Source organism: Podarcis raffonei, chromosome 6 (genome assembly GCF_027172205.1).
Source record: "Podarcis raffonei isolate rPodRaf1 chromosome 6, rPodRaf1.pri, whole genome shotgun sequence".
NCBI lineage: Eukaryota > Metazoa > Chordata > Lepidosauria > Squamata > Lacertidae > Podarcis > Podarcis raffonei.
The window spans coordinates 35198868-35215848 of record NC_070607.1 but is presented as its reverse complement, the minus strand read 5'-3'; the positions used below and the strand labels follow the sequence as shown (position 1 = coordinate 35215848).

The following is a 16981-nucleotide window of genomic DNA, read 5'->3' as shown; positions in this document are numbered from 1 at the left end:
ATACATGTAATATCTGGCATTCCGTGTGATCTTTCACTCCGGCTGTGGAGGGTAGAGCTTTAATGGCTTCATAAACTGACAGCACAATTCTGCACCAAGTGGCTGGAAGGTATACATCGCTGCAGAGGTGCATTGCCATCAAAACCCCATCTGGAGCATGCTGCTTGCATCCTGGATGCAGCCTATGACTGGAAAGCACCAATGAAAAAACTCTTAGCAAAACAGCCCAGAATCTAATAATAATATATCCAGGTCAGACAAAGATGATGGAAAGAGTGGACTGCTTCCCTTAACTGGAGCGGCATGGATATGTGTTATGCCAGCACTCCAAGCTGCCTCTCTCAGCTGACTGCCATCATCAATCTCCCTGTCCTGCCTGGATTAAGTCACTGCCAGCTTGCCCTCTCCCAGCACCATGCTCACTCAGACAGTAGCTTAAATTCATTAAAAGCTTCATACAACACTCTTGTCATTACCAGTATATTAATATTTTTGGGGGGTGGGGGGTTTACTGTGCTCCTGTGTGACAGATTTGTTCAAGAAACAGAAAACCATCTGTTCCACTAGATGTCAAAGCTAATGCATTGCTTATCACAATGATTTTTATGCTGCAATATGCAAAAAGATTTTCCCCGCCTCTCCACCTTTCTAATGGAAGTGAGAAACGAACAGCACTTTAGCATAAGCACGCCGAGCAGGCAAGCTTCCCACATGCTGCTCAGCCACCGTGCCTCAGTCCTGACCTGATGCACTCCTGCTATTACCAGCAAGGGCGTCCCCTGAGTAGCGACTGTCATTTGAGCTACCTCACCAATTTACTGATGCTAATGTTTATCTGTGCTGGGAAGTCATTTGTTGTTTTCCCTTTACAATATGGATTATTTTGCCTCGGGCGGTTGTAATAAACTTGACAGGGGGTCTGTTTTCTTATTGATGCCTTGGAGGATTTCCCATAGGGCTCTCATTAAGGCATCTGAATGCAGTCCCCCTGCTGTGGTATGTATTGCTTTTAATCAGGTCCCTCTATATGATAGAGATTAGCCCAGTCTTAGCTTACGTATCGTACAGTTGCTAAAATGACTGACGGGAGTCTACAGAGCCGCCATTAAACGCGTAGCACTTTTCACAAGATAAAAGTTGATGTTATTCTGGGTTATCATGACAACGCCAGTTACTGCGCCACCACTTCAGCATATTAGCATGCATGTACTAATTGAATGAGGCAGAATGGTTGCGAAAGTGTGCTTATGTTGCATCTGCCAATGTTAAAACAGATATGGCGATACATTTGTCACCGAGCAAAGTAACGCAGGCTTTAAAATAGCAAAGGCACAAGGGTAGTTAAGTACTGCTGGATTACTTGCAAATGAAATAGTTTAACTGCCGGATTCTATAACTTGCAATACCAGCACAGGTATGCTTGTGACAGCTGTTAACAATGTTACCTGATCTTAACATTCAATCCAGCACAAAGGTTTAAAGTGACGATTTGAGGCAATTGGCTAGAGGGCTAATCAGTATCCCCCCCCCCCCATGCAGCAGTACACTACAAGTTGTTGCCTGCAGGCCATCAATTATTTAAAAACACCAAAAGCTCTAATTTATTGTTTTTAACACTTTGTGAGATTTGCAATTTTAATTTCTTGCTGAAATGAAAAACCAAAAAATGGAAAGCTTCTCAGTTTTTGCACGTATTGAGCAGAGTCCATAAGTTTGGCAGCACCCAGCTGTGCCAAAACTCTTCAGGCACCAGCCTTTCAGCTGCCTTCTAGGAATTTTAACAGGAAGCAGCTACCAATAGGTTCATTAGCCTTTTGCTATGGACTCTTCCTTGGGCTACATAGGATTAGATTCCCCTTCATGCTTTGGTTCTATTCCCTTCTCTCCAGAAATTTCATCTCATTTCACTAGTCCCCATCCAAGTCTTCCATAACTTAATCCTAGGCTAGTGCAGTGGTATAGCTAGCTGCTTGAGCAGCCGGGGCAGCATGCACACCCTGTGCCCAGGGTTGGGGCTAGCCACCCTTGGGAGCAGGGCAAGTTAACCATTGGGTGGGGTGAGCCAGGGTAGGCCACTCTGCATGGAGCCTTGCCGCAGCCTCCCCATCAGCTGTAGGGCGACAGAGCCTGCAAATGCCTAAACCACTGTGTCACTCCCAGGAGAGACACATGGCTCGGGTGCTCTACAGGCCCTGTGGTAAGTGCCTCCCCCTTCCATGTGGTGCCCAGTGCCTCCCGCCCCCTAAGTACGCCTCTGCGTAGTGTGAGTCGTTTTTTGCGTATTCACCTCATTTGAGTTACTCCTTTCCTTGATGTACCTGCCTGTCATCCCGACCTTGCCTGACCCTTCCTCTGACCCATGGACTGAACTGTAAACTTGATTTTGAAATAGTTGTACTCAGCAAATCCCACTATTGTAGATCTATCCTTTCTTATTTCAGCTTGGTTCCTACAAGGCTCTGTCCAATCTTTCTTCTGCAAAGGCCGAATGCACTTGCTCTTGAAAGCCTAATATCAATGGCCTAATATCAATATTGGTTATGAAATGTAGCCCAGAAGTTTAACATTACCCTTTTAAATGACTTCTGTGACTATTCAGAGATTCTTCCTAAAATAACTATGGCCTATGTGACACAATCTTGATCCTCATTAATTGAAACAATTATATATGACTTTATATGTATCATAGCATTCCCACTTGAAATGGAATGGAATTCTTTTGACATTGCTTTTGACTACCTTCAAAGCACAATTTTGAATGAGAACACATGGGCATTGAGCAGCAAGCAAAGAAACACTCCCATTGTTCCCTGGAAACCACCGACTTTCACACAGCTTTCAATTACAATGTGGTTTAATTAAATTGGCATCAATTCTTCCACGTAGAACAGCCTTCAAAGTCAGGGAATTCATCTTGCAAAGTGGGAGCTTAATTTGTATTGATTTTGATTAGAGTTTAAAATCATTGGGCCTCTACTATCCTCACAGCCAAATTAGCCTCTCATTAAAAGCCAAAGTAGACTCGATGGCGACTGTGGGCAAAGCACTTGCCTGTGTAAGTGTCCCATGAATCACCATCAGGTATAAATGCATTTAACACTTGAGTCGGTTTGTGTTTAGAGGAGTTAGCGTGCCACTGCTAGCTGCCTTGTACAGGCGATCAGCTCTGCACACAGATAAGCTGACTCATGCGTTAAGTACATTTACACATGGTAAGGCATTTGAGGAATGTTTAACATAGGCATGCACCATCCTCCCTGTTTTCGGCCCAATATGACTTTGAAAACGGTTGTTCTGACCGTGTCCTGCCTTGGTTTCATAGCCTTCCATGCTCCCCTAAGACATGGCTGAGGGAGACATACAGCGGAGGGAGGGGGGTCTGTAACCTTCCAAATGAATTTTGGTTGCAGTTCTTGCCACCCCTGATCTTGGGCCATGCTAGCTGGAGCTGAAGGTAGTGTGAGTCCAACAACATCAGGAGGTCCCCATCCCTGACAGAGAGGTTGCTTGACTCAGGGACGAACCTTCAGCATCTCCTCACATGCCTTCCCAGCTTGAGGACAAAGCCTAAATACCACCTGTACCTTGAATCTCCCATTAAACACCTAATGAGTATTTATCTACGAGCTTAATGTGGAGCCAATGCTTCAAAGCTTTTCTAGGAAGAGAGACTTTTACTGGCATATTTGTTATGGGAGTAGGATGGCAGCAAAGGAGATCATCACAAAACCCAGGAAGTTACTGCATTTATTTACATTTGGCGTCACATTTGGGTCCCTTAATTTTTTCTTCCTCATATGCCAAATGGGAACAGTATAGCCAGGGAAAAGGATTATTGATTTTGTGGGTCATTTTATATTATTTTAATAACTATTAGGTTAGGATTTTTTTTTCTGCTGATGGCAATAAGCAAATTTTCCTTTCCTAAGAATCAGCAGCACTTTGCTTTAAATTTGTTAATCAGGTGTCTTATTAAATTGTTGACTTAAACAAGCAATACATAATGAACACAGGCATTGTATCTTGTTAGCATTTCCACAGCTCATTTAACACCAAGAGAAGAAAACGCATACTTTCTTTCAGAATTATAATGCACTTTATGATGCTAATCTGTATCATTGGTACATCACTTAATCTTGCTAATGCTGAAGGGTTCCTTGGCAGGGTTAGAAGGCAATTGATAGCTCATTCAGCCAGTGGACAGCTTGAACTTTGCACAAAATGTGGATAAAACTTATTAAAATGATCTATTTTGTTTTTCTTAAAGCATTTGGCTGAGTGAAATGACTCTGTTCTCGGTAACAAAGGTTTTCAATTACCTCTGAAGGGCTTGGAATAGTTTGGATAAGGCCTCTAGGCAAAGAGAAATGAAACAATGCTATCACTCTCCAGTCAAAATGTGAAAGGCTAGCTCTCTGAAAGTTTACCTCGCAGCAGCAGGCACAAGAAGCAGTCAATACAATTACAGCTGTGCTGTGTGAGCTTACAGTATAGAATAAATATCAGTTCTCTGTAAGTGTCTTACTTAGTTACCTAGTATATATGTTAATCCTTGACACAGAGTAATATCTTCAGAGCATACCACGCATGAAGGAGGGCATGATGCAGTTAACTGAATCATCATAGCAAGCAGACTGAGCAATGCACCTAAAAGGGGCGAAAAAAGGGTACATGTACATATATCTGTATACACACACACACATATCTTGGCCCTGACTTTTTAATACTGTTATTCATGACTTAATTGTAATTAAGCAGTGAACCCATCACTTTTCAAAGAATTACACTTGTTTAAAAGTCAGGTGTTGATGCAGTCTACAGGGTTGGAAAACCATTGTGATTCTTCCATTTTTGTTTTCATTTATAAGAAACACATTTAGCACCATGTCTAATTTGGCCCTTAAATTAGTCTGTGTTTGGGACTCTTTATAGGCATCAGACATGCTGCTTAAGTTGTTACAAGTGATAGCTTCACTTTAGGGGGGTGGGTTGAGGTGCTGCATCCCTAAACCTTGAAGCTGTAATTTCATCCATCTGAGAAGGTCATCTTTTCAAAGAGTTGTGGGAAGCAAGGAAAATACACAGAATGGTAAAAAATGGAATGGTAAGAAAGCATTCAGTATGGCTCATCGGTTACCTACAGTTCAGCTTAGATCCCAAGTTAAGGAAGTACATGGAGGCAAAGCTTTTTATCACAGCCCTCAGCACCTTTGTACTATGACCCTGCCCCATATTCTTTAGAGAGACTCACCAACCCTCCAGCATGGCTGTAGATATGAACTTCCTTAAGTTAACTTGCCTTAGGATCCAAGCCAGTACCTTTTAGAAATTGGAAGTGTATGGCTGGAAGTGCTTTTTTTTCTCTCTTCACCAAAACAGACTCAATTTTCTTTGTACTTATATTGTTGTTCTGTCCTTATATATTTGCAGGGAAGGCCTGAATTTTCTGAAGTGGTCTCCAAGTTAGAAGAGTGCCTGTGCAATATTGAGGTAATGACAGAACGTGTCACAGTTGGTAAGCAACATGAATGCATAGTTATGAGCGAGCGTGATGATGGCTGGGCTGGTTGTTCACAGAAGGAACTCCAGAAATATTGCAAGATATGGTGCCTGACATTCTCAAGCTGATGTGCTCCGCTGCAATCATTGGTCCCAGGGTATGAACTGAAGGCACACAAGATGCCCACCTTGCAGGTGAGGGTCTGGACAGTGCCTGGATGAAGGGCAGCTGGAGAACCACATGAACTCAGGCTAGGGTTCCATGATGGAAGAAAAGTGGGCTATATATGTATAAATAAATACAATTCCCATACTGTGCACAATCATATATATCTTTGTTCCCACATCTGCTATTTAACTTCCCCTCCCCCAGCCCCTCCCCTGCCACCCACCCACCACTGAAATTTCATGTAATGTCTAATTCAGCCCTTGGCATTAGGCAGCTTTGCATGTGAAATTTTGAGTGTGCACTTCATAAGCTACAATGTCTACCTTTGGCTCCCTGGAGAAAACGGTTGCTTGTCTGTTTCCCATTTTGCCATAAAGAGAAACAATGCAGAAAACAGGTATCTGGAACCATGTTTCACTTGTCCTGCAGCATCTCTAAACCAGAGCAACCAGCTCCTATCCATGATGTCACAAAATGGGTCAAACTACCACCCTTGCACTACTTACTTTAGTTTTGCGTTTTCTTCTTCTAAACTTTACAAACTGAAATGGTGCAAAGGGTAAATGTCTGCATTGATGTTATAGGGTTATTGGCAATTAGGACATGCAAGAAAAGTTTTGCAAGAGCTGAGCCTCCAGATCATACCAAAGGTCCTTGCTAAATGAGCTTACTCAACATAATGTGATTAGCAGAAGTTAATTAGCACAAGCAAGATCAACTTTGCCTGCTTACAAGGGCTTACAGTCTAGCATTTGGGTTTAGCATACAACATCCTAATGCCTTTGCTTTCAGCATATTTTTTCAGATCAGAATGTGAATGAATCTGAATATTACTGAACTAGTTTTATTAGCTTTCATGAGGAGCCTCAGACCATGTGGCTGATGGCTAGACAATGGCCACAGGTCATCCTATGTGATCTAGGGCTTCTCACTTCACCTTAGTGGCACAGGGGTGATATTGCAGCAACCTCCATGCCACTCACCATTAAGAAACAAGCTCTGAGGCATCCTTGAAATCCTGTCCTGGTGCTGTCTAATGCCAAATGCAAGGAATTACATTCTGAACTTGAGAGGGTCCCCTTCCCATAAGAACATTAATGTGGCATTGTGTAGTATTTCAAAATGGGGTAAGCCAACCCTGCTCATTTTGCATAACGGATCCTTTGACTTTTACACCAAAGTCCTGCCCCAAGTGCACCACTGGTTTGGGCAAGGACTATGCTTAAAGAAAAATCATGCCCAAAGGTTCACTGCTCTCCAATGCTCTAAGAGCTGTACCCTGCAGTTTAAAAACAAATTCTGGGGCTTCTTCCTGCCAATCCTTTCCTTGCTTTGAGTCCTGTGGCTTCATCCCTCAGAAAAGGTAAATTTCACAGTGTTGAAGGGAGAAAATACCAGATCAAGTATTTTCTAAAGCAATAAGCTGAGTCAGTGGAACTTAACTTCAGTCTATGGTTAAAAAAAATATCCCAGTCCTTTTGGCTTTCAACCGAGAGGATAGCTGATGAAATAGACGACATGCTTGATCTTGGCAACCAGGGCTGCACATGTGGGGAAAGTTCCCCAATTCCTTTCCCCTCCTATCAAAGTATATCACCACTCTTGAGCCAAAGGGTCAGAGCAGTGACTCCCATCATCTATTTCATTTTTCAAGCTCCAGCTGCAGCATGATACATTGTGTGTAGGTGGAAGTGCCTCTAAGAAAGTGTGTGTGTACATGTGTGTTTTGTTTTGTTGACAGCCTGAAGCAGTATATCACAAGTAACTGTGCTGTCTCAGAGGAGACCTAGCTGGCTCCTGTGATACATAGTCAGCAGTTTATATGAGATTAAATCTGGGGTGTGAGCCCATGTAAGCTTCAGAAAGAAGAGCAATACTTAGCTGGCTAAAACACATCGCGTCCATCATCAGAGCAACAGAGTGGTGAAGTTTGAAGGAGCAAGTGCTGTCATAAAGGGAGACTAACATTTTAGGATCTTTGTTGGCCACATGAAATAAGATGTGAAGATACTCTCTGGGCTTGTTCAAACCAGAACAAATTGTTGATTTGCACCTGCCTGTTTCCTCATTAATGTAAGAAAACCTTCTAGAAGTTGTTGAACTAAAACTCCCGCCATCCCTGAACATTGCCTATACTAGCTGGGGCTGATGGGAGCTGGAATAACTCCTTAGGGTCCAAGGAGCAACGTTTGCCACATGGCACAGCTGTGGTGGGTCCAGGGAGGCTGCCATCTTCCAGTGGGGTTGGAGGATAGTTGAAGGGTCTCTCTTTGGCCAACCCTTGGAACAGCATATACATGCGAGAGTACATGTTCAGTCCCCTGAACAGAAAACATAACAGAATGCTTTGTACAGGCGACAATGATTAGCATCCTCTTGGCAACAATTTCTGAAACCTAACATGTTGAGAGCAGTAGAAATAGCTGGGGACTGGAGCAAAGTTACTTGTGAGATACTGCATATGGTGAGTTCTGCTGCTGTCAGCTTTTCTGGCAAGATTTCACAGTTCTCATAAGTGGGTATTGACAGTGTTCTCTCTGTTAATTCCAGCTGATGTCACCAGCCTCTAGCAACAGCAGTGGTTCTCTTTCTCCTTCCTCTTCCTCGGATTGCCTGGTTGCTCGAGGATGCCCTGGGCGCAGCCATGTTGCTGCTTTACGAAGCCGCTTTGAGCTGGAATATGCCTTGAATGCAAGAACTTATGCTGTCTGGTCACAAAGGTAAGAATGCAAATGGACGGAAGGAAGGAAGGAAGGAAGGAAGGAAGGAAGGATCCTTCCTTGGCCCATGGGGTTCTAAGAGTTGCCTGGTGCTTAAATAATCGGCTGTTTGGACAACTGCTAGCACCTCGAAGAAATGTCACCTGAAAGCAACACAGAAAGAAAACTAGTCTCTTTATTTCTTGGAGGAGACAAAACACAATCTGTGTGCTTCAGCATCTTAAGTGTCACTCTGGCAACACAATCTACAACAGCACTAGAAAAATGTGTAGTTGATTATTTCCCGAACTTAGTTCTAAAAGTCCTGGTAAAATGGTTTGTAATGTTTTCAGAAGTATAACGGATCTTTGGGGTTGGGGAGCCCCAAAGGGTTGGACCCGAAAAACAGCTTAGTGAAGAATGAGCATGTTCAGTAGGCACCAAATGCTGGCTAAGTATTAGAGGGAAGGGAAAAGAAAACCAGGGGGAATGGAATGGAGTGGCAGGAAACCCAAATAGCAGTACTCCATACAAATAGCAATACTCCACACTCCTTTGGTTAAATGTTCCACTTGCACCCTTCCAATGCTCACCAGTTAAAAGAAAGATCAACAAGAGTGAGCTGGAAACAAGCAGGTTATGGAAATGTTAGAAGGATCTTATACCACATTCCTCCTTTGTGCTGCAGCATATAATAGATTTGCATGAAAAGAATGAGCGAGTGACACATTTAGGTTACACTATAGATACCCAAGAGGGCGAGAAAAGTAGTTATCACAGCAGCCTCCCTGCTACTGTAATTTAATGTTCATCTCAGTGCGCCACCCAAGCTCATTAGCTTGCTGAAATGGGTTCCTGTATAACCCAAAGGGTTACAGAACAGTTTCCCCCCTCAAATTCTGTGCAATACAAATTAACTAACTCCAGTCCTATAAATAGAACATTAAAAGAGTCGCCCAGAGGCAAAATGTAAAGTAAAATGAAGATGGTTTCTGCAGATTCAGTGTTTTTTTTCAATTATACAACACACTGGGATGATTAATGACCTAGCTTTCTAATGACAATAGTTTCTTGAGGCTTTAATTTTTTAAAACATACAAATTGAGAGAGGGATTCTGCGCTATGTGCTAACATCCATTGCAGTGCATTTTTTCCACACGCTCCACCCCCATTTTAGCTACCCAAAGTAGCAAGGTACACACACATCTACTTTTGCCTTCTCACCCACAAACAAAGTTAAGGAGGCATGAAATTACCTGCTCAATGCTCGCCTTGTAAATGCAGTCCTTTCTGTTCATAACGCTACAGTGTTCCAAAGAATGCTGTGGGAACTTAAGCTGGGGATGAAAGCTTAGGTCAGAATCTAGCGAGAGAGCAGTTTTGGTGTGTGCAAGACCTTTCGGCATGTACATAATGGCAGCTAGTGACCATTGGAAAGGCAGAGAGGCCAGGAGCCGATGACAGGTAGAGCCAATGTATTTCAAGATTTGCACACCCAGGTTTTTCAACCTACAACAATTCTTCATGCAGTCATAGGCTGCTTTTGGTCTAAATGTCCCCTCTTCACACTAGTCTCCTTTGTAAGGAAACTCAGAATGACTGGGCCTAACAAGTTGTAGCATTCCCTCCCCAGAGAGGTGTGCCTGGCATCTTCATTATGCAGTTTCTGCTGTAGGCAGAAGAAACACCTCTGACACATGAGATATACAGGCAATTCCCCATTTGCACAGGCTGTGTGTGTGTTCTGAGTCATTGTGCGCGTCAGCAGTCAAACGTCAGCCCATTCCACCCCCTTCCAGGACCGAAAACTATGTGTGCGTCGGCAGTCATGTGTCAATCAGGCACATTCAGAATGGTCCCACTCTGTTCTTGCAACTGTCAATTGTTTTAAACTGTATTTTAATACTGTATAAAAAAATTAGGACCTTATGCGGAAAGGTGGGTAATAATTTAAACAGCAACAACAATAATTAGGAGGAGCAGTTGCTCATGGAGCAACAGGATAATTCACTGAGCTGATTCGGTTTTGCTCAAGCAGGAAATTTCAGAACCGGTCTTTTATATCCTCTTGCTGATGACTAAAGTGGGAAGGAATTGGGGGGGCATGTTTGGAGACCTAAACAGGGGTTAAACAAGGCTTCATTTCACCTGAGTCAGAAACCCAGTTTGGCACCTCCTCCACATGCATTTGTGTGTGTGCGCGCACCCCATAGCTAGCTGCCCCATAGCTATTGCTCTGCCTAAAACGTTTTGTCTTTTTTAACATATCTAGAAGAATGAAATTTGCATCATAAGAACACAGGATCAGCCCTGCTGGATCAGGCCCATCTAGTCCAGCACCCAGTTCTCATTGTTGCTCACCAGATGCCCCTGGGGACAAGCAGAACCTGAGCATCATAGAAGCAACTAGTATCCTAGGCCGAATGCCTCTGGCAGTGGAGGGAGAACAAAGCCATTCTGGCTAGTAGCTACTGATAGCCTTGTCCTCCATGAATCTGCCTACTCCTCTCTTAAAGCCATCCAAACTGGGGGCCATTATCCCTACCTCTTGTGAGAGCGAATTCCATAAGCTTCACACTGTGTGAATAAGTGCTTTCCTTTGTCCTGAATCTTGTAGCCTTTTTCTGCTTCATTACATGGCATGGCCCTAATATTATGAGTGAGGGAGGGCAAACTTTTCTCTCTCTACTTTCTCCACACCTTCCATGGTTGTATACACCTCTTATTCACCTTTTCTCTAAGCTAAAAAGTTGTAATCTCTTAGGGGATCTGCACTCTGCATCCAAAGGTGGAAAGACAGGCTTTCCGCAGGCTGTCTGCCCTTTGCTGACAGTGGCCAGTCATAGTATGCAGTCATGCTAAATGTTTAACTTCCTGTCACTTGGATAACTGATTGAGTTGCCCTTTTGGTTTCATGGTTTTATGTGCGAGCAGGGATAGATTAATGAGCTCCACCACAGAAAAATATTTGAGAAGTAAGTGAAGCTGATGACACGTTACTTTACAGTTTAGCGGAATTCAACAAATCTGATTCTATTATCCTGTCAAGTTCCGCAAAAGAGACCTTGAAAGCATAAAAAAGAAGAAAAGAGAGAGAATCTTTAATCGAACCCAGAAGCTATGAATGCAGCTATGGAGTTCAGCTGTGTTAGCTGGTGACAGACCTTTGTTTTCTTCCCCATCTTGTGAAGTAAATAATATCCCCAAAGACTAATTAAGTTTCTGCAAAGTCCTGTCTTAGTAACACAGCTCCTTTCTGCTCTTTGAGAAAAGAGTGTCAGTGTCCTGGAATCATGGCTAATGATTTTTAAAAAAATAAATAAAATACATATATATTTTCAAAAGACTCTTCAAGGTTTATGCAAGCAAATTCACTGAAGGCAGACCAAGTGGAGGGAGGGGGGGATCTGTTTTCAAAAGCACAGAACTCAAGTCAGGTTATTATTTTTTCCCTAGGACATTTAAAAACCAACAGCCACTTTTTAACCCAACTGAGTATCAGCTTTGTTCTGATAGATGTAGCCTTGCATGAATGCCTTGAAGTGTTTGGGCACAGTCACGGATCTCTTGTGTATCTGAACACTGAACTCAACCAACTCTTTGTGTAATTGGGAAGAGAAAAGTAACTTGAGATAGTGTCACTTAATATCACACACACACACACACACACACAATTCAAAGGTTTCATTCCCCCACCCTCCATGGCTGCCACCACTGACCCAGCTCTGGAATGGTAAGTGAGAGAGCTCCAAATTCAACTACTGTCTGTGGTGGCATGACCTTAACCTTATTGTTACTCCATGAATCAGGGGGTGGGGAACCTGTGGTCCGCTGGATGTTCCTGGACCACACAAATCCCATCATCCTTGAACACTGGCCATGCTTAGTGGGGCTGCTGGGAGCAACATCTAGAAAACCACAGGTTCCCTATCCCTGCCATGAATGAATGAGTGGGCCTCCTTACCTTAAGGCACACCCTTTCCATATAACCCCCTAACCAGTTAGATCAGTACTAGGGAACCCTGCTCTTTGTTTCTTCCACCACCACCTGAGGTGAGCACTTGAGATGCCTAGAGGCAGGTGAACAGTTGAGCTTCCAGGATTGTGGAATGCTTTCCTGAGGGAAGGCTTGCATCACCTCCATTAGTGGTCCACCATTCCATATCCCACACTATCCCTCAAGGTCCCATCGGTTTTGAGGAGCAGATGTTCAGTGGGTGCAGGGAGCTGTGGAGGGAAGGGTGAGGCTGGAGAAACTCCATTCTGCAAACATGCATGGTAGTGTTTGGCCTCTCTGGCTTGCCATACCAGGATTTGTCTGTGTCAGCTCTTGGGCACGGTGAGTTGCTTAGTCTGCTGTGAGCAGCGTGGGCTTGCAGCGTGGCTTTTCCCTCCATAACCTTTCATATTTAAGTTGTGTTTGCTACATGTATCCCCCGTGTGGCCTTCTGTTCCACTCACAGAGTTAAAATTAGGATTCAAGTAATGGATTGTATAGTAATTGCTTTCAGAGGAGCTTGCAAGCAAGGATTATGACTTAAGTCACTACTGAAACTTGGCATAGTGGTTAATCAAAGGCACCCAATTGCTAGAAAGGTCTGAAAAGGGCCTGTTCTACATCTTTCCCTCAAAAATAAGTGCATGAAACCTTTTCCCAGGGCCATGGTTCCGTGACTTGCTTTCTCTACAGTTTTTATAGCCTTGCTGTGCTCCTTCTTACACAACTTTTTAACCTGGCAAAAGAATCTCGAGCTCATAATTCTTTGATTAGCTCTCAGCTATCATGCTGCACATGCGCAGGAACATCAGCCTCTTTCACAGAGTATCCATGTTGCACAGCCTGTCTGATAAAACCTTTGCAGTCTGCTGTTATGCTCCTAAGTGCTCAGCAAGACTTTTTTTTCTGGGTAGCCCAGTTTCCTCTTAATTTTAATTATTGCAAAAGTACCAAGCATTGTTAATCTAAAAAAAGAACAACCCTGCCATCTTTCAGACCTTAAGCAAATGTGAGGGGGACGGGGGGGGGGGAATCGAGAAGGCCACAGCAGAGAAGTTGTCCCAGATTTGCACTGATGCTCTCTTTGAAATTGCACGGCACATACACCTCTCCGCCGGCAGCCTCATGCAATAATACAGCAGGCTCGCTAATCATCTTGCTGCTGTTTTTTTTTTTTTCAAGCCTTGGAGCCATGGCCAGTGGCTCAGTGCTAATGAGAGGAATCTGGGTATGATCTTTGCATCCTCCACAGGTGTGTCTCTGAGACAGAGCGCAACAGGCACACAGGTGAAGGGAGCTGCACTCCCTCCCCCCAGCCCAACACACAGATTATCCTATGGCTTTACAAGGACAGGAGATGGGAGGGATGTTTCTGAGCACAAGATTGAGAGAGAGAGAGACTTAAAAATGCTGCATGAAGGTCTTTAATGAACCATGAGAAGCCGATAACCACTGAAAGGCAGTGGGGCTTGAGAGCACCAAGAAGCTTGTCTAGCAGCGGGGAGACTAGTCTGTAGCCGCTCAGCTTTAGGGGCTGCCGCCTGCACTTTCAACAAGCCAGACTCCAAATGAGGCAGCTGTTCCAAGCAGGTATAAATAAAAGATGTGGTGTTCCTATGGGAACCTTTGGCATATTGGATTACCTATTCCCCAGCTAGAGTTTCCTTTCAGTTAAGTTTCTGTGCAAAAATCCTACACTTCAGGGTGTGCTTTTAAGAGACGGATTGTGGAGTTGTTTATTTCTGACTGTATATCCGTGGCCCTGATAATCTTTCTGCCCTTGGAAGTACCCATTTGGTTATGGGGCCCAGAGCTGCAAAGCTGACCATTCCCCAGGCCTCCTAAGCAAGCTGTGTAAAGTCAGGAAGGCAATATTTATCCCACACCGAAAGATGAAAATAAAAACAAATTGCTGCCACAGGGAATCTGGAGTGCCTGCCACCTGGTCCTCACCTTTAATAAGGAGGGAAACGTCAAAAGTCAGCCATCTACATGGTTATACCTCTTTGTCCATCTATCTCAGTACAGTGGTACCTCGGGTTACATACGCTTCAGGTTACATACGCTTCAGGTTACAGACTCTGCTAACCCAGAAATAGTGCTTCAGGTTAAGAACTTTGCTTCAGGATGAGAACAGAAATCGTGCTCCGGTGGCGTGGCAGCAGCAGGAGGCCCCATTAGCTAAAGTGGTGCTTCAGGTTAAGAATAGTTTCAGGTTAAGTATGGACCTCCGGAACGAATTAAGTACTTAACCTCAGGTACCACTGTACTGCCTACTTGGACTTGCTGCAGCTCTCCAGAATCTCTGGCAAATGCCTTCCACATCACAGGTACCTAATCTTCCCATAAGTGGGCTTCCTACATGTGGTTTCTTGGTCACACTACAGGAAGACAAAGTGATGGCATACAGGAAGCAGTACACCTATAAACACACATGTTCATATTCCTTAAATCTTCGTGATAACTGCCAGAATGTCTTCCTGGCAAGCCACTCATTTCAGGATTCCCATTGCATGTTTACTGGGTTGGATCCAGACATTGCTTTCCAGGGCTAGAATGGACGCATCCACAGGAGGCTTCTGATCCAGTGGTGGGTGGAGATCTCGCCAATAGCGGAGGAAGTGATTTTTGAGGATTCCCCCTCAGCTCTCTGGAACAGTGTGAGAGGGGGCGGGGGAAGCATTAAAAGTTGCTTCTACACTTCCACTAGCAGGAAAGTCCTGAGTGGAGCTCTTAATACAGGATGCTCCCACCAGTAGTAGCCAAGCCTGAGCCCAACCATTTTTAAGGCAACTTGGGCTGTGGAAATGTGTCAGCTGTGGGTGAAACCACAGAGCCTAGGACTTGCCGATCAGAAGATCGGTGGTTCGAATCCCCACAACGGGGTGAGCTCCCGTTGCTCGGTCCCTGCTCCTGCCAACCTAGCAGTTCAAAAGCACGTCAAAGTGCAAGTAGATAAATAGGTACTGCTCCAGTGGGAAGGTAAACGGCGTTTCCGTGCGCTGCTCTGGTTCGCCAGAAGCGGCTTAGTCATGCTGGCCACATGAACCGGAAGCTGTACGCCGGCTCCCTCGGCCAGTAAAGCAAGATGAGTGCTGCAACCCCAGAGTCGGTCACGACTGGACCTAATGGTCAGGGGTCCCTTTACCTTTACCTATATTTTACACACACACACACACACACACACACACGTAAGTGAGGTAGAAGCACCAAGCAGCTGCTGATGTTTCTTCTTTCCCCCATATCTCACTGGCTCTTGGACAACACTGTGAATAAGTTAGCAGAATCCCAAACCAATCAGGTCAGTCTGGAGTTCTCAAACATCCATATTAAGATTACAAGAGAAGCCAGCATGGCTTGATGCTCTGAGTTCTGAGCACATACCAGTTTCCCACCTTCTGATGTAGCAGAATTTGTTGAACAAATTATTTGCATGCATTTCCTTGGATGGCACTCCTGTAGGAAAAAATCCAGTATATTTGCCCTAACAAAAATGAAGATTTTTTTTTTTAAAGTATCACAGACATGTTTGTCTTCTACGTGTTATGGTTGAATGTGTGAATGCTTCTTTCTGTCCTTTTACCTGGCATTTGCCCGCCTTTGCCTGCCTTGATATAATAGATGCATCTGGAAGCTGTACACCTTAGTCATTTTCTCCATTCTTCCCAGTTTATCAGCAATCTAAGCTGGCAGTTCAAACAGTGTTGCTAAATGGTGCCCCTGCAAAGCAATAGCCTGACCCAGAAATCATGAAGTGTTTGTGTGTATAGAGTTTGAGGCAATGTCTTATATCTGACAGCCACGTTGACTAATATTAATGCTGGGTTGATGGTGAGCTCTGCGTTTGACCTTGGCCCCCATTAGATTTTGTTGCTTGAGCACAGTTTAGGAACCATACATTAGTTTTCATTTAGGTAAATGTGGAGCTGGATTAGTGACAGAGACACTCCACATAGCATGAATGAATAAATGGATTGAATTAGGCTAATAAATGAAGAAGCCATTTCAATTCAGCAGGGACCCTGCAGCTCTAACAATGTGGATTTCCTCTTCCACTAGCCACAGAGTAGAGTTGCAGGTTACACATTACACGGACAGGGAGCAACTTGTGTCTCACATTGCATTGCATTGTATGGGCATTTGGTTTCAGGGTTATAAATAGGACTGGGATTAAAGCAGAATGCCTTCTCTGAACAATCATAGTATTAAGAATCATGGGGTGGAATTCAACGTTGCAGTGTGATGAATGTTCCATCTGTGCAAACATATCAGCTTGCCAGATGAAAGAATCCCCCTCTCCCTGCATGCTGTTCTGGGGCTCTCCCAACCCTCCAAATGAGGGGGGGCATGTGGCAAGGAGAGGAGAAAGTTCCATTGCGCAAGTGGAAATCCTTGCACGGGGCTTTCCCTGACAGGGTTCAGTAGATGAATCCCACTCATACTGTATAGGAAGCCCACAATTTATGCGCATTTAACATGTGCACATTCAGCTTTACCACTTGGGGGAGGGGTTAGAAAGAGGCGGTGGAAAGCAGCTAGTGTCCAGGAAAAAAGACTTTGGCAATCCCACCCACCATTGCACCCAATGTGTTTTGGTTTTAGGCATGATCCCAGGAA

The 16981-nt window shown here is 44.1% G+C and overlaps 1 protein-coding gene across 1 annotated transcript in view; it reads left to right on the top strand.

The window, feature by feature from the left end:
- Positions 1 to 16981, top strand: part of TNNI3K (TNNI3 interacting kinase) — a 143017-nt gene that overhangs the window by 120761 nt on the left and 5275 nt on the right. The window contains exons 22-23 of the mRNA XM_053392049.1: positions 5431 to 5490; positions 8219 to 8388. Of these exons, the coding sequence (XP_053248024.1) occupies positions 5431 to 5490; positions 8219 to 8388 (230 nt within the window). The remainder of the gene's footprint in view (positions 1 to 5430; positions 5491 to 8218; positions 8389 to 16981) is intronic.